The sequence below is a fragment of the Nicotiana tabacum genome, chromosome 1 (genome assembly GCF_000715075.1).
Source record: "Nicotiana tabacum cultivar K326 chromosome 1, ASM71507v2, whole genome shotgun sequence".
NCBI classification, from domain to species: domain Eukaryota; kingdom Viridiplantae; phylum Streptophyta; class Magnoliopsida; order Solanales; family Solanaceae; genus Nicotiana; species Nicotiana tabacum.
This window is the reverse complement of record NC_134080.1, coordinates 193,344,968-193,367,021: the sequence shown is the minus strand read 5'-3', so window position 1 is coordinate 193,367,021 and position 22,054 is coordinate 193,344,968. Positions and strand designations below refer to the sequence as shown.

The following is a 22,054-nucleotide window of genomic DNA, read 5'->3' as shown; positions in this document are numbered from 1 at the left end:
GTTCGTGATATCGCTTACATAGTTGGGGAGAAGGTACTGCTCAAGGTTTCACCCATGAAGGGTGTTATGAGGTTCGGAAAGAAGGGCTTGTTAAGCCCTCGGTATATAGGGCCATTTGAGGTGCATTAGAGGATTGGAGAGGTGGTTTACAAGCTTGCCTTGCCGCTTACTCTGTTGAATGTTTATCTAGAATTTCATATTTCTATGCTCCGAAAGTATGTCGGCGATCCGTCTGATGTTTTGTATTTCTACACGGTTTAGTTGGATGGTGATTTGACTTATGATGTGGAGCCGATGGCTATTTTGGATTCGCAGGTTCGAAAGTTGAGGTCAAAGGTCATAGCTTCAGTGAAGGCACAATGGTGCGGACAGCCAGTTGAGGAGGCTACTTGGGAGACCGATCGGGAGATGTGGAGCAGTTCGAAGACGAATATTTGTTTAAGAGGGGGAGGATGTAACGACCCAGCCTGTCGTTGTGAGTGTTATAGCCTCGTACCCCATCTACTGCTCATTTTATGCTTAATTGTGGTCCTATGACTTGTCGGGGTAGTTGATTCAGTTCTGGGGATTTTTTGGAATGTGATGAGACACTTATTCTCAAGGTAAGAAGCTTAAGTTGAAAAGGTTGGCCGGATGTTGACTTATGTATAAATAACACCAGAATGGAGTATTGATGGTTCTGATAGCTCCGTTGGATGATTTCGGACTTAGGAGTGTGTCAGGATAGTGATTTAGAGGTCCGTAGTTGAATAAAGCTTGAAATGGTGAAAGTATGAAAATTTAGAAGTTTGACCGAGAGTTGGCTTTGCAGTTGTGGGGATCAGATTTTGGTTCTAGGAGCTGGAGCAGGTCTGTTGTGACATTTATGACTTGTGTGCAAAATTGAAGGTCAATAGTACTTGATTTGATAGGTTTCAGCTTCAAATGTAGAAGTTGGAAGTTCATAAATTCACTAGGCTTGAATCGATGCATGATTCGTGGGTTTAGCATTGTTTGATGTGATTTGATGCTTCATGCGAGTTTGTATGATGTTTTAGGACTTGTTGGCATGTTTGGTTGAGGTCCCGTGTAACGACCCAACCGGTCGTTTCATGAGTTATCACTCCGTTTCCCCTATTTCTGCTTCTTATTGCCTTGTTCAACTGTATTTTGTGTTATTGGGTTAGTTGGCTCTGGTTCAGAGAGGTTTTGGTAAGGTTTAAGACACTTAGTCTCTTTTGAGTAAGCTTAAGTTGGAAAAGCCAACCGAATGTTGACTTGTGTGTTAAAGGGCTCGGATGTGAAATCGATTGTTCGGATAGCTCCGGGAGGTGATTTGGGACGTAGGAGCGTGATCAAAATGTGTTTTGGAGGTAGGGAGTAGATTTAGGCTTGAATTGGCGAAATTGGAATTTTGGCGTTTTCTAGTTGGTAGGTGAGATTTTGAAATCGGGGTCGGAATGGAATTCTGGGAGTTGCAGTACGTCCATTGTGTCATTTGGGATGTGTGCGCAAAATGTTAGGTCATTCGGACGTGGTTTGATAGACTTTTTGATCGAAAGCAAAATTTGGAAATTTTTAGAATTCTTAGGCTTGAATCCGATGCACATTTGGTGTTTTGATGTTGTTTTGAGCGTTCCGAAGGTTGGAACAAGTTTTAATGAGTTTATGGGATATGTTGACATGTTTGGTTGAGGTCCCGAGGGCCTAGAGTGAATTTCGGGTGGTTAAACGGACCATTTCAAGTTGGATAAAATTGCAGAAAATCTGTTGTTGATGTTGTAGACAGTTGTTCTTCGCATTCGCAAGTGGTCCCTCGCATTCGCGAAGGGTTGAGATGTGAGGCTGGGAAATTGGCCTTTGGGTTTGCGAAGGTGATCCCACGTTCGTGAAGGGTCGAGGCTCGTGGTCATCGTGCCTGCAAGGTTCATGCTGCGTTCACAAAGAGGTAAGTGAGCAGATGGGGTCCTGGAGGATTTGTTCTTTGCGTTCGCGGGTGGGGAGCCGCGTTTGCGATGAGAGGGGAAATCAAGCTTTCGAGTTCGCTTATGTGGAGTTGCGATCGCAAAGGAAAAAAGTGGTCAACGCTAGGTTGTGCTTCACGAACGCGAGACGTTGACCGTGTTCGCGATGAAGGATTTTTAAGTGCTGGGCATAATGTTTAAAAGACCCATTTCCGTGATTTTGGGTCTAAGTTCCTCCATTTTTGGGCGATTTTGAAGATTTTTGAAGGAGATTGAAGAGGGAATCAAGGGGTAACACTTGGAGGTAAGATTTATGGATTTAATACTCAATCCTAGTGTGATTTCTATCTAATTAATCATGGAATTTGTAGAATTTAAGCCTAAATATTGAAGAACTAGGGCTTGTAATTGGAGACCTAGAATTTGGGATTTGAGGGGTCGTTTGTGGTTGGATTTTGGTGCTTTTGATATAAATGAACTCGGAGAGTGATAAGGAGTATATTGATGTAATTTTTATTGGATTTCGAGACGTGGGCCCGGGGGTCGGTTTGGCCAATTTCGGGATTTTTGTTGTAATTTGATTTCTTTCGAGTGGGCTTTGTTCCCTTAGCATATTTTGATAGTTTTGCACTGATTTTGGTTAGATTTGGAGCATCCGGAGGCTGATTTGAGAGGCAAGGGCATTGTGGGTTAGAGTTTGGACCGGATAGAGGCGAGTAATGATTGTAAATGTTGTCCTAAGGGTATGAAACCCCAGATTTCACAGCATTATGTTATATTGAGGTGACGCACACGCTAGATGATAAGCGTGGGACCGTGCCCCATTGGGGATTGTAACTTAGTCCATCCGGAATGACTGTTTTACCGCATATTTGATTGAAAACTGTTTGCTATCATCATGTTTTGGGATGAATGTCATATTTGGGCCTCGTACCAACTGTTTGGACCCTTAGGGAATTTTTACTACTATTTCCTCACTGTTTTGACTTTATACTTGTACTCAGTCATGCTATATTTTACTATTTTTATAACTCAGCCATGATTATTCTATTTTGACATCTTAAATAATATTTTGGGTTGAGCATCACATTTTACTATGCCCGAGTGGCTTTTAGAGATTTTTGACTGAGTAGGGCCAAGGGCATGTGTTGTGAGAATTATTATGGGATCGGGCTGCACGCCGCAGCAGTGTTGTACTAATTATGATTATGAGGCCGAAAGCCTGAGTTGTACACCACAAGGTGGCTTGATATAAGGCCGAGAGCCTATTGATTATGCCACGAGATGGCTTGATATTGCGCTTGGGCCGTAAGGGGCCCCTCCCAGAGTCTGTACACCCTTAGTGAGCGCGGGTACCCAGTGTAATATGTGATATAGCCCGAGGGGCTAGCGTTGTTCCATGTTATTGCCCGAGGGGCTGATTCTGTTGATATTGTGCCCGAGGGGTGGATTTTATGTGTTTATCTTTTCTCGCTGCTTTTCATTTACTTGTTTAACTGTTCAAAAAGGTGTTTTAAAGAAGCTTATACTGAACTAAGGTGTTTTCTATAAGATTTCACTGTTTTATTGCATTGTATTGGTTTTACACTCCCTCTTGTAGCATTTTGCTGTGTTTTACGTATTTTCTTATCGTTCAGTCTTCATTTAATTTTATTACTCACAAAGTTGGCGTATTCACATTACTCCTTGCACCCTGTGTGCAGATTCAAGAGCTTCGGCTCCCGCTAGTGAGGGTTGATTGCTCCCAGCAGGCTATTCGGAGTCTACTAGGTAGCTAGCTGCTCGGCGTTCGCAATCCAGTGTTTCTCCCTCCTATCTTACTTTCTGTTTCTAGTTTTGTAATAGACTGTATAAACTCTTTCCGACTCTTAAACACATGTTTAGATGCTCATGACTGGTGACACCCCGATGTCGGGCTATGTTTGTTTCCGCAGTTGATATATTTCACTCTATTTTTGGCATTTATCATTATTAATGACTTAATTATGAATTATTATATTTGTTAATTTAATTGGGGGTTTGTGTCGGCTGGCTTGTCTTCACGAGAGGCGCCATCACGACCGGGTCTGGGTTTAGGGTCGTGACATCTTAGGGGCCTCGGGTAGATTTCGGATGATTAACGGAGTGAAATTTGGACTTGGGAGACTGCTGAAGCCTACTGGTGTGGAGTGTCTACTTTCCTTCTATGCGATCGCGTGGTTAGATCCGCAATCGCGAAGTGTTGTTGGTCATTAATGGAATATTTCTCTACTCAGTGACACCCTAATTTTTGGGAAAACTTATGTCTCGAATTGTGATAGTTATCCGGTTTATGAGACCTTTTACTTTTTAAAAACCTGTTTTGATATATTCCCAATTTGAAAATGTTGGTAACGTTTGAGTTGTCGGCTTGCCTAGTAGGATGATAGGCATCATCACTACATGTTGAGTTTGGGTCATGATACTCGTGTGTTGAAAATTTAGACCCAAATCTTCATCAATCAAGTGTTATATCACTAGTAAGAGAATGAAATCTATGAAACAAGCTACAATTATAATGTTCTTCCATCAATCTTGAAAGAAATATTTTTCTAATAGCTTTAAAATGTGCGCTTTAGGATTTAAATCTTTGTTAGTTTAATTATAAATTTATTATAATGTATTAGCTTCTTCAATATATTTAGTAAAATATGCATACTTTTTGAGATTTTAAATTTGAATAATTTTCTTAACTTTCATATGTAACTTTAAAAAAGAAAAAATAATTTATTTTTAGATAATTTTGATCTATAACAGCCAAAGAATATTTATACCTCAAATGTTGTTATTAGTTGTCACGACCCGAATTTCCCACCCTCGGGAGTCGTGATGGCGTCTACTAATGTGAGCTAGGCAAGCTAATTATTTGAACAAATTGCTTCTTTATCCATTTTATACTCTTTAACAATTATAAAGACAAAGCGTGTGGACAGTGGAAAATTTCAATAAGCAGAAGTACAACAGTAAATTATCTGAATATATATGTCTAATACAACTGTTTGAACCTCGACCATCCAAAACTGGTGTCACAGTACCACAAACGATCTAAGAATGCTACATACAAAGTCTAAAAACAAAAAATACACTGTTTCTGAATTAAGGAAATGAAACAGGAATAAAGGGATAGAGGGAGACGCCTGCAGGTCTACGTTGTATCTCCGCGTGGACTGAAGGCAGCCACCCAATCTATGGTTCAAATGTTACTGCTCCGGGATCTGCACATAGTGCAGAGTGTAGTATCAACACAATCGACCCTATGTGATGGTAAGTGCCTAGCCTAACCTCGGCGAAGTAGTGACGAGGCTAGGACCAGACTACCAAATAAACCTGTGCAATTTAACTATATACAGAGGAAAAGAAGAACAGAAATATACGATCAAGTATGGGAGGGGTAACATGCTGAGGGGGGAACTATCAATTTACAATAGAAAGACAGCAGGAATTTGAAAGAAACAACATATCTCAAATATCAACAAAGAATCAGAAATCAATAAGTGCACGGCATCACCCTTCGTGCTTTTACTCTCGTCCTCACCAAAGCAATCAAGTAATGAACATGTGCACGACATCATCCTTCATGCTTTTACTCTCGTCCTCACCATATAATCAATATAATCGGCACAGAATGGTACATCGTGCGACACAGAATCACTCTTCGTGCTATACACTCTTTCCTCACAAATCATACACGACATCACCCTTCGTGCTTTAACATTCTTCCTCACCCAACAACAATCACAAACAATAGGGCAAGGGAATATATAAAATTACGATAAGAATACCGGCAAGGGAACAATAGTCCAACAATAAAGTCCCGGCAAGGGAATAACATCAAAAGAAACCTCGACATCCTGTGAAGGGAGATAACATAAAAAATAACAATATCCCGGCAAGGGAGTTAATATAATGATTCTCTTCTCTTTTCCACTTTTACTTCATAACTCACTTCACAACTTTGAGCCAATGCTCTAAAAGATTCAATTTCCACTTATACTTTCACATTTCATTGTACAACTCGAGTCAATGCTCCTCAATGTTCAAATGTTACAATTACTTCCACAAACTTTGCCCAACAATAGAAATCATCATCAAAGCATTAATAATACAACGAAGCCATAATAATCACAATATAAGACTCACGGGCAAGCTTGACACCAACTTATAGATACTTGTCACCATGCCTATTCGTCGTACTCGACAAATACCACATAGCAAATAGGACTCGACTCCTAATCCCTCAAGCTAAGGTTAGACCAAACACTTACCTCGATGCCACGAACACAATTCACGTCTCAACTATCGCTTTACCCCTTGATTCCACCACTAACTCGCTCGTATCTAACCACAAGTTACTTACTTACATCAATAAACGCTAAATGAATCAACTCTATTGCATGAAAATGAGTTTTCCAAAATTTTACCCAAAAAGTCAAAAATCGCCCCGGAGCCCACATGGTCAAAACCCGAAGTTCGAATCAAAACCTGATTACGCATTCCCCCACGAACCCAAATATATAATTTGTTTTGAAATCGGACCTCAAATCAAGGTCCAAATCCTCAATTTTTGAAAAACCTAGGTTCTACCCAAAACACCCAATCTCCCCCATGAAAATCATTGATTTTGGGTTGAAATCATGTGAAAGGATGTTAATGATTGAAGGAAACAATTTAAAATTGACTTACAATCTATTTGGAAGAAGAATTGTCTTTGAAAAATCGCCCAAGATTGTTTTGGTTTTGAAAGGGTGCAAAAATGAGAGATTTTCGGCTAAGTTATAAAATTGCAGGTTGCAGATATGGGAATTGCGACTAGGGTTCGCAATTGCAAACCCCAACCTCTGCTATGTTCGCATTTGCGAGTTGGGAAATGCGAACAAAGGATCGCATTTGCGATAACAGACCCAAAAGGGGCGTATCGCATTTGCGAAGGAAATCTCGCATTTGCGAGGAAGAGCTGGCCTGGGTTGTTTCGCATTTGCGACTCAACCTTCGCATTTGCGAGTGCAAAGCCTGCAAGCCTGATCACACCAACTAAAAACCTGCAATTCACCAAGTCCAAAATCCACCCCGTGGCCTATCCAAAACTCACCCGAACCCTCGGGGCTCCAAACCAAACATGCATACCAACCTAAAAACATCATACGGACTCGCTCGTGTATTTAAATCACTAAAATAACATTAAAAACTATGAATTTAGCATCAAAATCATGAAATTTTCTTAAGAACTTCAAATCTCTAATTTTCTCAAAAACGATCTGATTCACGCCGTTTCAAGTATGTTTCCTACCAAACTTCACAGACTTACTTTATATCACATATAAGAAATGTATTAGGTGCTGGAACCAAATTACGGGCCCGATACCATCAAGTTTTAATAACAATTCATTTCCAAAACTCATAACATTTTCAAAAAATAATTTTCTTTAAAAATTCATTTCTCGGGCTTGGGACCTCGGAATTCGATTCCGGGCATACGCCTAAGTCCCATATTTTCCTACGGACCCTCCGGGACCGTCCAATCACGGGTCCGGGTTCATTTACCCAAAATATTGACCGAAGTCAACTTAAACTCATTTTAAATGCAAAATTCATCATTTTTCACAGATTTTCACAAAATGGCTTTCTGGCTACGCGCCCAGACTACGCACGCAAATCGAGGTGATGCCGAAAGATGTTTTAAGGCCTCGAAATGCAGAATCCACTTTTAAAAACAAGTTATGACCTTTTGGTTCATCACATCCTCCACCTCTAAAACAACCGCTCATTCTAGAACGAACAGAAGAAGGAAGTACCTGAGTTGGGGAAAAGATGGGGATATCAGATCCGCATATTGGACTCGGACTCCCAGGTCGATGCCTCAGCGGGCTGACCTCTCTACTGAACACGAATAGAAGGAAAACTCTTCGATCTCAACTGACGAACCTGCCAGTCTAAGATAGCTACCGGCTCCTCCTCATAAGACAAGTCCTTGTCCAGTGGATAGTGCTAAAATCTAACATGTGGGATGGATCGCCGTGATATTTCCGAAGCATGGACACATGAAACACTGGATGCACGACTGATAATCTCGGTGGCAACGCAAGTCTGTAAGCCACTTCTCCCACTCGATCAAGAATCTCAAACGGGCCAATGAACCTAGGGCTAAGCTTACCCTTCTTTCCAAATCTCATCACGCCCTTCATAGGCGACACTCGAAGCAATACTCGCTAACCGACCATGAAAGCCAAATCTCAAACCTTGTGGTCGGCATAGCTCTTTTGCCTGGACTGAGCTGTACGAAGCTTATCCTGAATAATTCTGACCTTGTCTAAGGCCTCCTGAAGCAGATCCATACCCAACAACCGAGCCTCTCCCGGCTCAGACCATCCAATTGGCGACCGACACCGCCTACCATACAAAGCCTCAAAAGGAGCCATCTGGATAATTGATTGGTAGTTGTTGTTGTAGGCAAACGCTGCTAAAGGCAAAAACTGATCCCACGAGCCTCCAAAGTCAATGACACAAGCTCGGAGCATATCCTCCAAAATTTGAATAATCCGCTCGGACTGCCCGTTCGTCTGAGGATGAAACGTTGTGCTCAACTCAACCTGTGTGCCCAACTCTCGCTGAGCTGCTCTCCAAAAATAGGAGGTAAACTACGTACCTCAGTCCGAAATGATAGACTCGGTCACACCATGAAGGCGAACTATTTTCCGGATATAGATCTCAGTTAACCTCTCGGAAGAGTACGAGACTGCCACAGGAATGAAATGTGCCGACTTGGTCAACCTATCAATAATAACCCACACTGCGTCGAACTTCCTCTGAGTCCTTGGGAGTCTAACAACGAAGTCCATAGTGATACGCTCCCACTTCCACTCGGGAAGCTCAATCCTTTAAGACAAACCACCAGGCATCTAATGCTCGTACTTAACTTGCTGACAGTTCCAACACCAAGCCACATATGCAACGATATCCTTATTCATTCTTCTCCACCAGTAATGCTGCCGCAAATCCTGATACATGTTCGCGGCGCATGGATGAATAGAGTACCGGGAACTATGGGCCTCCTCTAAAATCAACTCTCGAAGCCCATCCACATTAGGCACACAAATTTGACCATGCAATCTCAAAACTCTATCATCACCTAAAGTAACCTGCTTGGCACCTCCATGCTACATCGTGTCTCTAAGGACACACAAATAGGGATCATCATACTGCCGATCTCGGATACGCTCCAATAAAGAAGAACGAGCAACTGTGCAAGCTAACACACGGCTGGGCTCAGAAACATCCAACCTCACGAACTGATTATCCAAAGCCTGAACATCCAAAGCAAGCGGTCTCTCACCGAACGGAATATAAGTAAGACTGCCCATACTGGCTGAATTTCTACTCAAAGCGTCGACCACCACATTGGCCTTTCCCGGATGATATAAGATGGTGATATCATAGTCTTTTAATAGCTCCAACCACCTTCTTTGCCTCAAATTTAGCTCCTTCTGCTTGAAAAAATACTGCAGACTCTTGTGATCCGTGAACACCTCACATGCCACGCCATACAGATAATGCCCCCAAATCTTCAATGCGTGAATGATGGCTGCTAACTCCAAATCATGAACCAGATAGTTCTTCTCATGAATCTTCAACTACTATGAAGCATAGGCAATGACCTTGCCATCCTGCATCAACACCGCGCCAAGTCCAATACGAGATGCATCACAATAAACTGTATAAGGCCCAGAAAATGTGGGCAAAACCAACACCGGTGTCGTAGTCAGAGCTGTCTTGAGCTTCTGAAAGCTCGCCTCACACTCGTCAGGCCATCTAAACTGGGCACCCTTTTGGTTCAACCTGGTCATCGGGGCTGCAATAGACGAGAACTCCTCTACGAACCGATGATAGTAGCCTGTCAATCCTAAGAAACTCCGGATCTCTGTAGCTGATACTGGTCTAGGAAAGTTCTTGACTGCCTCAATCTTCTTCGGATCAAATTGAATACCCTCTGCTGATACAACATGACCTAGGAATGCAACTGAACTCAGCCAGAACTCACACTTTGAAAACTTAGCATACAACTGACTATCCCTCAAAGTCTAACGAACCACTCTAAGATGCTGCTCGTGCTCCTCCCGGTCACGGGAATAGATCAAAATATCATCAATGAAGACTATCACGAACAAATCCAAGTAAGGCCTGAACACTCGATTCATCAACTCCATAAAAGCTACTGGGGCATTTGTCAACCCGAATGACATCACCAAGAACTCATAATGCTTATACCGAGTGCGGAAAGCTGTCTTAGGGACATCGGATGCCCTAATCCTTAACTTATGGTAGCCAGATCTCAAGTCAATCTTCGAGAATACCTTGGCACCCTGAAGCTGATCAAATAAATCATCAATCCTCGGCAATGGATACTTATTCTTGATTGTAACCTTGTTCAACTGCCGGTAATCAATACACATTCTCATCGATCCATCTTTCTTCTTAACAGACAATACCGGCACACCCCAAGGTGAAACACTAGGTCTAATGAAACCTTTTCAAGCAAGTCTTGCAACTGCTCCTTCAACTCTTTCAACTTAGGCGGGGCCATACGATACAGCGGGATAGAAATGGGCTGAGTGCCCGGAGCCAAATCAATGCAAAATTCAATATCCCTATTGGGTGGCATACCCGGCAGGTCTGAAGGAAATACCTTAGGAAACTCACGAACAACAGGCACGAAATCAATAGAAGGAACCTCAGCACTAGAATCACGAACATAGGCCAAATAAGCCAAACACCCCTTCTCGACCATACACCAAGCCTTCATATAAGAGATAACACTACAGGTAGAATGACTAGAGTCCTTCTCCACTCTAAATGAGGTAAACCCGGCAAGGCTAAAGTCACAGTCTTGGCATGGCAGTCCAAGATAGCGTGATAAGGTGATAACTAGTCCATCCCCAATATGACATCAAAATCAACCATGTCCAGAAGAAGCAAATCTACACGAGTCTCAAGACCCCCAATCACAACTATACAAGAACGATGGACTCGATCTACCATAATAGAATCACCCACCGGTGTAGACACATAAACAAGAGCACTCAAAGAATCACTAGGCATGACCAGATATGGTATAAGATTTTCGGCTAAGTTATAAAATTGCAAGTTGTAGATATGGGAATTGCGATCAGGGTTCGCAATTGCGAAGCTCGACCTCTGCTATGTTCGCATTTGCGAAGGGGTTCCCACATTTGCGAGTTGGGAAATGAGAACAAAGGATCGCATTTGCGATAACAAGCCCAAAAGGGGCGTATCGCATTTGCGAAGGAAATCTCGCATTTGCGAGAAAGAGCTGGCCTGGGCTATTTCGCATTTGCGACTCAACCTTCGCATTTGCGATCCCGCATTTGCGAGCCAGGCTTCGCAAATGCGAAGCCTGCATGCCTGATCACACCAGCTAAAAACCTGCAATTCACCAAGTCCAAAATCCACCCCGCGGCCTATCCAAAACTCACCCGAGCCCTCGGGGCTCCAGACCAAACATGCACACCAACCTAAAAATATCATACGGACTCGCTCGTGTATTCAAATCACTAAAATAACATCAACAACTATGAATTTAGCATCAAAATTATTGAATTTTCTTAAGAACTTCAAATTTCCAATTTTCTCAAAAACGATCTGATTCACGTCGTTTCAAGTCTATTTCCTACCAAACTTCACAGACTTACCTTAAATCACATATAAGACCTGTATCGGGCACCGAAACCAAAATACGGACCCGATACCATCAAGTTTTAATCACAATTCATTTCCAAAACTCATAAACATTTTCAGAAAATAATTTTCTTTAAAAATTCATTTCTCAGGCTTGGGACCTCGGAATTTGATTCCGGGCATACGCCCAAGTCCCATATTTTCCTACGGACCCTCCGGGGCCGTCCAATTACGGGTCCGGTCTGTTTACCCAAAATATTGACCGAAATCAACTTAAACTCATTTTAAATGCAAAATTCATCATTTTTCACAATTTTCACAAAATGGCTTTCTGGTTAGGCACTCGAACTACGCACACAAATCAAGGTGATGCCAAAAGAGGTTTTTAAGGCCTCGGAACACAGAATCCACTTTTAAAAACAAGTGATGACCTTTTGGGTCATCACATTAGTATATAACAGCTATTCACTATTAAAAAAAGACAGCCTGGTGTACTAAGCTGTCGCTATGCGTGGGGTCCGGAAAAGGGCCGGACCACAAGGGTCTATCGTACGCAACCTTAATCTGCATTTCTGCAAGAGGCTGTTTCCACGGCTCGATAACCCCTGACCTCCTGGCCACATCGCAGCTACTTTACTAGTTACGCCAAGGTTCCCCTTCATAATAGCCATTTACTATAAAAGTAAAAAAATATCGAACAAAAAATGTTGTTATAATCTCCAAGAAAATCCTCATATATATAAATATCAAAAAATACGAAAATATATAATTCCGGCATATCTTAATTAGCAATATATAATTATATAAAGGTATCATATTGGAATAATTATAGTATATTTCATAATTAATTATATAAAACATATAACAATGGAATAATTTTCTTATGTTTTATATAATTAAATGTTTCTAAATAAATTATACTAATACCATTCGAAATATTTATTAAGTGTAAGTTTACATTTTTTTTAATTCTTCAATAATAGCATCTATAATTATACCAGTAAATAAAAAGGAAAAAATATCAAGAAAGGAACAGAATATAGGGCAATAACTTCGCACATAAATTGTTAGGAATTATTTTTTAACGTGATTATCAGTCTAGTCTTTAATGTTTCTGTTAAGAAATGACGTTAATTAGTTACCATTTTTGTTAATTATTTACTGCAACTATGATTTTATTAAATTTTCTTAAAGACTTGCACCAAAAAAAAATTCTTAAAGACATAAGTTTTAAATAGAAACCATTTCTTTTAACCGTTTGAAAAATAGAGTGGATATTCCTGTTGAGTAGGACGAACTACATCACCGAGTAAAAATTCTTAAAGTATATGTTATTGAATGTAAATTATTTTATTATGATTTTTATTAAAAAAAAAACCTTTTTATATGTATTTATTAAGAACTCATTCTTTGATTCACTCTAGAAACAAAAAAATCGACTCTCGTAAACAGGACTTTATTATTGTTTTTAGGACAAAGAGAATGTCTAGAAAATGTTAAAGTTTCATGTTGATTGTGATGGATAGAGTAGTTCAAAAATTAAGTAATTTTCTCTGAGGACGTTAATTAGAAAAAAATCAAGTGTTATGCGGAAGCTAGCAAAGCAAACCTTGAACGATGATAAATTAGACAATAAAAGAGAAATATATCAAAAGAAACACAAATATTTAACGTGGTTCGATCAACTGACCTACGTCCACGGGCGGAGATGAGTATTCCACTATAATAAAAAGAGAGTACAAAATATTGAGAGAACAACCTCACGAAGAGGCAAATACAAGTGACATACTAACACTTTGTCCCGTAAAGTTCTCTCACTAAACACGACTTTCAAACCCCATATGGCTACATTGTGGATGCTGCTGAATGACAAGGACGAATCTTCAATTTATAAAACTCCAAACTTTTTCCTACAAGAAAAGGAACTATCCAAATATGAAAGATTTGTAATTTCCTTCTACAATAAGGAAAACCCAATCAAGGTAAATCTGTTGTCCTTTCCTTCAAGAGATAGGAAAACCAAATATGGTAAGAAAATCAGGACAAACACCTAAAAATTCTCTCCTTGGCCTGAATTTTCTGACAAAATAAACTTGATCCACCTTTTTCATATAGCTCTGATACCACTTGTTAGGATCGAAAAAAGCCAGGTGTCATGCGGAAGCTAGCAAAGCAAACCTTGAACGACGATAAATCAGACAACAAAAGAGAAATATACCAAAAGAGACAAAAATATTTAACGTGGTTCGGTCAACTGACCTACGTCCACGGGCGGAGATGATCAATCCACTATAATAAAAAGAGAGTACAAAAAATCGAGAGAACAACTTCACGAAGAGGCAAATAGAAGTGACACACTAACACTTATCTCGTAAAGTTTTCTCCCTAAACACGACTCTCAAACCCCATATGGCTAATTTGAAGGATTGAAATACCCCGAAGAACAATTTAGGCACAAGCAAGAAATTTAGCGAAAGCTATATAGAAGAAATTTATTAAACTAGGGAGAGAACTTGGTAGGAGGGTTTTTCAAAACTCATAAACTCTTGAATCTCTCTACATCGTAGCTACCTCTCCACAATAGAAAATATGTAGTAGCACCCCTATTTATAATACTACAAAACCAAAATTGACTAGAATCTAGAAAACTTATTCCTACTTGATTTAGGTTGTGAATCCTAATTAGACATAAATTAAATAAACTAGGCTCCCCACCAATTCCCTAAAATATGTTGCATCAACAAAGTCGCGAGTATCATCTTTAGTTAACTTCAATTTCTCTTCAATATTGGTCATATATGATTTGTCTTTACTCATGGTTAATCCCTTCAAAATATCATCAACATATTTTTTTCTCTACTTTGAAACCATCTACTTCTCTAAATGTTTTGTGGGTAGTCTTGTACACCCGATCAACTCCACGTGAAAATTTTATAGGTTGTAGAATAATGTCACCAATAGATATATCATCTTTCTCCTTAAAATATGTAATTTTGAACAATGACACGAAATCGATTGCATCTTCAATATCTATAATCATGTATTGTTGTGTTTCTGGATCCCAAGCTATTTCTGCCTCAATCTTGGGTTGATTAATAAAAACTTTCTCTTGATGAACCATCTTGTTTCTTTCATTACTCGGTTCATCTTCAATACTATCAAATAATATTTCTTGTAAAATATCAACCTCTTTTGGACGGGCATCTCTTGCAACTTAATCGTCCTTTTTAACAATCTCAAAAATTTTGGTAGATCAATTTGAATATTATTTAACTTATCTTCGCATTCAATGGAACTATCATAACAAAAATTACATGTACCTTCTCTTCTTTTCTCCTTTGTTTTTGAATTTTGCCTTCTTGATTTATTTTCGTCATCTTTGATGTGTCTTCTTTTTCTTTTGGTTGATTATCTTTTTCTAGTGATGCATCATCTAATGTCTCATCTTTCCGTTGATTCAATGATCTCTCATATGTCACCAATTCGCCTTCTACAACATCAAGTCTTAGAGTGTTAAGATCTTTGGTAGACTCAAGAGTAACTTTCTTCTTGTTAAACTTTAAACTAAGTGACTGCAATATTTTTTTAACAATTTTAACTTCTTTCAATATTTCTCCATTTATCCTTAGACCATTGACTATTTCTTCAATTCTAGTAAAATATTCTTTCACAGACTCTGTTGGTCTCATGTAAGCCAACTCAAATTGACTCCTAAATTCTTGCAGTTTCTCTTTCCTTATGTTAACAACTTTTCGATGTGACTTAACTAAGATTGTCCAAGCGTCCTTTGATGACTTTGCATGCAAATATTTTTTAGATATATACAAGTCGACCTTTATGGCGAGTTAGTAGCGTGCCATATAATATAAATGTCTCTTCTTCTCCAATTGCATAACCGCATCACCCGTAAATGTTGTACCTTTTGGGGGTCCTCAAATCCTGTTTCAACAATGGGCCATAATCCAGCAACATTGAAAAAATATTTCATATATTGATATCAATCTTCAAAATTATTTTTGTCATCAAACTTGAAAATTTGGCAATCATGTAAATATGGAGTATCCATAATTTTTTTAGGATTTCCACCGACTCTGATAGAATCTCATATACCAATTTTAAGGATTGAAATACCCCGAAGAACAATTTAGGCACAAACAATAAATTTAGCAAAAGCTACATAGAAGAAATTTATTAAACTAGGGAGAGAACTTGGTAGGAGGGTTTTTCAGAACTCATAAACTATTGAATCTCTCTACATCGTAGCTACCTCTCCACAATAGAAAATATGTAGTAGCACCCTTATTTATAATACTACAAAACCAAAATTGACTAGAATCTAGAAAACTTATTCCTACATGATTTAGGTTGTGAATCCTAATTAGACATAAATTAAATAAATTACTAAATACCAAATCCTAGAAGACGTAGGAATACTACTTAATCTTGGTTTAATTTCCAACACTTGTCAAATGCTTCTTACTGGTAACTTAATTTATGATCTTATGATTTGTGAATGCATGTTGTTAATACAAAGGATGGACAAGGCGATGGTGAGGCATACCTACAGGAAGAAGAATAGGGTGGCCGATATACTAGCGAAAGAGGCAGCAAAGTCATGTTTTTTGGGACGAACCGACATACTAGCAGTTTCTCCGATATTTGCAAATAATGTATTTTAGGCAGACATTTTAGGAATTAAAGTCGTTAGAAAATTTTTGACATGTAATATTGATACGGTAGAGTAAAACATCGCAGTATTAAGGGATTTACAGTACTCCGGCATAGACAATACTATGCATTGTATTTCCAAGTTTAATTATAGAAGCTTTATATATAAATATCCTTCTTAACAAAAAAAAAAGGCTCGAGACTGCACTGACGATTTTCATCATTAAACATTCACTATTACACATATGACACGTGGAAAACATTACATGTAATGGCACAACAATATAGAGTGAAGGGTATTCAGTTGAGTACTCTTAGGGGTCGTTTGGTTGGAATACGGATTATATCGGTATAAGTTATGTCGGTATAAGTTATGTTGAGATAAGTTATGCTGGGATTAGTTATGCTGGGATTGTTGTTTATTCACAATTTGATATGTTGTATTAAGAATGACAATTGCATAATTTCTAAAAAGAAGGTATAAGTTATACCGACACTAATTACCCCACCCTCTCTAAGGTATAAGTTATTCCGGTGTTAAAATTAACACTGAAATAACTTATACCTGGTTTGCTAACCAAACATAGTATTAAGGTGGTATTAAATTTTTGTATTATCCCTATGCCTTCTTATACCTCATACCAAACGACCCCTTAATCGGAAAATTATACAGGATCTATAAAAAATAGTTAGAAATTAGTTTTTATAAATATATATATATATTATTATTTATCTTTTGACAACAAACTACAGAGTACAATGATTTTCATTTTGCTCAAATGCGTACGTCTATTGCTGTCAACAGACATGATTAAGGACTAAATAGTAAAATAACTTACTACTTCCGTGCTACTGTTCAAATTCGAGACCTTTTAAACAAGAAGTGCAAAAATAATTTTTTTCGGGATAGAGGTTGGAATTTAATTCTTAACGGATCGGAAACTTGCAAGAATAATTGTTTTTTTTTAAAAAAAACACCCTAATTCACTATTTCTAAGAAAACATTTTCCAATTTTACAAAGCACTTCTGAAAAAGAAGAAAAATAACTTGCTGATTGGCCTTGTGAATTGGTATGTTAGCACATCACATGAATCTGAATCGAAGAAAATGATCTTAGCAGAATACCTTATATTATCTCTCCTCTGTTATTTTACTGAGCTCATATGTAAAGGATCATAACTAAAATAACATTTATGATGGACTATAAAACCGAATCTCCCTAACAAAGAAAACGAAAATGCAAGAAAAGTGAGTTAAAGATTATGAATATAGTGTAGTTGAAACATGTCAAGATGATGGGCTTCCTAATATTTTGTGGTCATGTCTTTTTGCAGCCGAATGTACACTGCTCAAAACATTATAAATTAGAATTAAGCAACATATTTTCCTAGTAAAGCTTGTAACAAACTACTTTCTTTTTTCCTCTTTGACAAGATAAGATGATCGACTTAACCAGTTTTATTCTACTTCTTCTTTGCACATGTCTTTTTGATCTGATCAATTGTGTTGTAGCCTTTCTTTGCGCATATCTTATTTCCAAGCTAGTTCATTTTTCACTTATCGACAAGTCTAAACAGAAAATCAATCGACTCCCTCCTGGTCCAAAACAATGGCCGATTGTGGGCAACCTTTTTCAGTTGGGGCAATTGCCTCACAGAGACATGGCTTCATTCTGTGACAAATATGGGCCATTGGTTTACCTCCGACTAGGTAATGTCAGTTAGAGATCTTTACACAAATAACCGATCACATTCGCTGTTTATTTTTCTTGGCCAGTATACATAAATTATACACTGATTATACGGCTATTTTTATTTAAGCAGTTGGGAGTGCAGCTATTTAGATTAATTCTTCTTTGAATATAGTTTGTGACGTCCCACGTTGATGGACAAAAGCCTTTCTTATAGGCTTTATAAGTTAAATCTAACAATGGTCTTTATAACTTAGTATACCTACATATATGTGTATATCTACAAAGCCATATATATAAAAATATAATGCATCTATTACATTATATTACTTTTATTACCAAATACTCATCTGCATGCTTAAAAGGCTTAATTTTGTTTTCCTTTTCCTAACTATTATACCTTTCTTTCTTTTGTTTCTACTATAGAATATTCAATTTTGTTTAGGATGAATAGATATGTGTATTTATGAAATCAAGTGTCTATTTGGTATGATCTGATCTTTGCTCTATAAATAGAGAAATTCTACATGGGGTGGCTATTAAAAACCTGTAGTACAGATACAAGCAATAGTTCTTTAGGAAAAGTTATTTTTCACGCCTCAAAGGCTGCCTTCAATTTTGTCCCTATATTATATATATTTTTTACTAACAGGTAACGTCGATGCTATCACCACCAATGATCCAGAAATCATAAGAGAAATACTTGTACAACAAGACGATGTTTTCGCGTCTAGGCCAAGAACTCTTGCTGCTGTTCATCTAGCATATGGTTGTGGGGATGTAGCGTTGGCTCCCTTAGGACCAAAATGGAAGAGAATGAGAAGAATTTGCATGGAACATTTGTTGACAACCAAAAGGCTTGAGTCATTTGTAAAACATAGGGCAGATGAAGCTCAAACCCTAGTTCAAGATGTTTGGACCAAGACACAAAAAGGGGAGACATTAAATTTAAGGGAAATTTTGGGTGCTTTTTCAATGAATAATGTGACTAGAATGTTACTTGGAAAACAATACTTTGGGGCTGAATCTGCTGGCCCACAAGAAGCAAAAGAATTTATGCATATAACTCATGAATTATTTTGGCTTCTTGGTGTGATTTATTTAGGTGATTATTTACCTTTATGGAGGTGGATTGATCCTCATAATTGTGAGAAGAAAATGAGGGAAGTGGAGAAAAGGATTGATGATTTTCATATGAGAATAATTGAAGAACATAGAAAAAAAGGTAAAAGTAATATTGATGAAGGTGAAATGGATTTTGTGGATGTTTTATTGTCTTTGCCAGGTGAAGATGAAGGAGATGGGAATGGGAAACAACATATGGATGATGTTGAAATTAAAGCTCTCATTCAGGTCTAATTTTTTTAATACCAACTCTCTACCTAGATAATAGGTCCATTTATCTCAAACTATACTAGTATACTTACATTCAGTATGCATCTAATGAATTACTACTAGCACACACATGAGACTCCTAAGCTGAATCCAAATTACACACAAAAAAAAAAAATGGCCCGTAGCAACTTTATATCATGAATTCAGTTTCTACATACTGACGATTACAGACTTTTAACACTATCAAAATATTTTAACATGTTGCAGTAAATTACCTGTTTTATTTTTCAGGTTATCAATCACACTTATTATGGTTAATTATATGTAATTATTTTTTAGATGACTAGAATAATTATTCTTTATACAGTTAGTGTATATAAATTAAACTCATTATATTATAGCTATAATAACATTAATGGTCTGAAAGTAGACATATTATATCAAAAAGGGAAATGTCCAAGTTTATCTCTCTAAATATTTCAATTTTATCCTTCGTATACTTGGGGATTATCCATACCCCTGTTTATAGTAAATCGTTTCCTATATTTTCGTGATCTTATACATGTACAAAGCTTTCATATACACTAAGTAGATTTCACATATCAAAATACTTCGAGAAGAATGTGCAAATGTATTTCCATACTTTTAGTTATGATTTAAAATTATCTTCCGTTGTACTTCAGATTAAAGCTTGGTAAAAGGTATGAATGTCTCCGAAATATAAAATAAGACATTTCATATACTAGTGGTGTATCTTTTGTGAGAGTTATTTTTTTTTTTTCTGTTTATTATAGGATATGATAGCTGCAGCCACGGATACATCTGCTGTAACCAACGAATGGGCAATGGCTGAGGTGATAAAGCATCCCCACGTCCTCAAGAAGATCCAAGAAGAACTTGACATAGTTGTTGGATCGGGTCGGATGGTAACCGAAACCGACTTGGTTAATCTCAAATACCTTCGTTGTGTAGTACGTGAAACTTTTCGAATGCACCCTGCTGGTCCATTTCTAATCCCACATGAATCAATCCGAGATACGACGATCAACGGCTATTATATCCCAGCCAAGACACGTGTCTTCATCAACACGCACGGTCTTGGTCGAAACACCAAGATTTGGGACAATATTGATGAGTTTAGGCCAGAGAGGCATTCGCCAAAAGATGAAAGCATCAGAGTTGAAATAAGTCACGGGGCGGATTTCAAAATTTTGCCATTTAGTGCTGGAAAAAGGAAGTGTCCTGGTGCACCATTGGGAGTAAAATTGGTGCTTATGGCTTTGGCTAGGTTGTTTCATTGCTTTGATTGGAGCCCACCAAATGGATTGAAACCTGAAGATATTGACACAAGTGAGGTTTATGGAATGACTATGCCTAAAGCTAAGCCTTTGATGGCTGTTGCTAGGCATCGACTGCCTGCTCATTTATACCACTGCCACTCAATCAAATGAATATACAAACCAAAAGTGTGTTATTAATAAAATTATTGTGTTACGCCATATACTGAAATGACATAGAAATGGATATCTTTTTTGTTTTGTTTGGGGGGTGGGGGTGGGGGGGGGGGGTGGATATATTATACAAGATAAAGGAATTCAATAGCTTTTAGGTCTCTCTGTATATATATATATATATTTAAAACCCGCATTAAATATGTACAACTAATAAATTTTAAACTCAAAAATCAAATACACTATTATAGAATTTCGTAAAGGTCAAACATCGATCTGCCTTATTGAGTCAATAATACTATCATTTGACACAACGTAAATCTAGATGAGTCAGTATTCTAGTACTCTCATACACGACAGCATGAGTGGCTAGAGATCCGCAAGGGAGAAGAAAGCTAAGAACTTGTTAGGGAATGAAATAGAAACTATTTTCCTCAAAGCATATATCATAAAAATTCAAAAAGAAATCTAAAATATAAAATGTCGCGAGTTTCTTTTCCTCCAACCCACAATTCGAAGGTTTGAACTATGTTGGGAAGCAAGTGAGAAACCACAGAAAATTTCTCTTTACAATTATTTTTTTCCGTCACAAATAATAATTTTTTTAGAAGGAAATAAGACTATTCTACTTTACAAAATAGTAAAATACTATCAATAAGCTGGATACCTATATTTGTTTTGCTAACAGAGGAATTGCAAAAGGGAAAATGATCATGGTATGCATAAGGCAAAGGCACAGGACGTGGTTGGAACAAACCAAATCTCACCAAGTCACAGGACTTCCACTTGTGCCTGTTCCTCCATCACTTGTCACTTAAGTATGTACACTACAGAATTAAAGGCGGATCCAAAATTTATAAACTATAGATGTTACTATTTTTAACGCAAACCTATCATTACATTTCTCATAGAAAAAAGAAAGGGAGTTTTTAATAGGTTGACAATCAATTAAAACTAGTCAAACGAGGCCTTAGCTAGTTTTGTAAAAAAAATTCAAGATTGCTATATAAATTATGAACAACCAAAAAACTCACAAGGATTTCTAGAACAAGAACATTGTTAAAATGTAGAGAGAGCTGAGACGGATTCAACCATTTAAGCTCAAGAAGCTTCTGTAAGAAGAAGAAAGGGAAATGAGTAAGAAGCAAAATATAACCGCTATTGTTCTATTGCTTTTTAGTGTATTTATACAATCATCTCATCTCACTAATACTCATTAAGATACAGATAACTAACTACTTAACTTAATACACCTGTT

The 22,054-nt window shown here is 37.8% G+C and overlaps 1 protein-coding gene across 1 annotated transcript; it reads left to right on the top strand.

The window, feature by feature from the left end:
* The first annotated feature begins 17,728 nt into the window (after positions 1 to 17,728).
* LOC107788932 (cytochrome P450 703A2-like) lies at positions 17,729 to 20,885 on the top strand. Its single transcript, XM_016610673.2, has 3 exons — positions 17,729 to 18,030; positions 18,663 to 19,363; positions 20,140 to 20,885. Exons 1-3 carry the CDS (start codon positions 17,760 to 17,762, stop codon positions 20,794 to 20,796), a joined length of 1,629 nt encoding a protein of 542 aa, XP_016466159.1. The 5' UTR covers positions 17,729 to 17,759; the 3' UTR covers positions 20,797 to 20,885.
* The last annotated feature ends 1,169 nt before the right edge of the window (positions 20,886 to 22,054 follow it).

Coding starts and splice junctions, on each gene's coding strand:
- LOC107788932 (XM_016610673.2), top strand. CDS start 17,760: ATGATCGACTTAACCAGTTTTATTCTACTTCTTCTTTGCACATGTCTT. Junction 18,031..18,662: donor ATTGGTTTACCTCCGACTAG/GTAATGTCAGTT, acceptor TTTTACTAACAG/GTAACGTCGATGCTATCACC. Junction 19,364..20,139: donor AAATTAAAGCTCTCATTCAG/GTCTAATTTTTT, acceptor TGTTTATTATAG/GATATGATAGCTGCAGCCAC.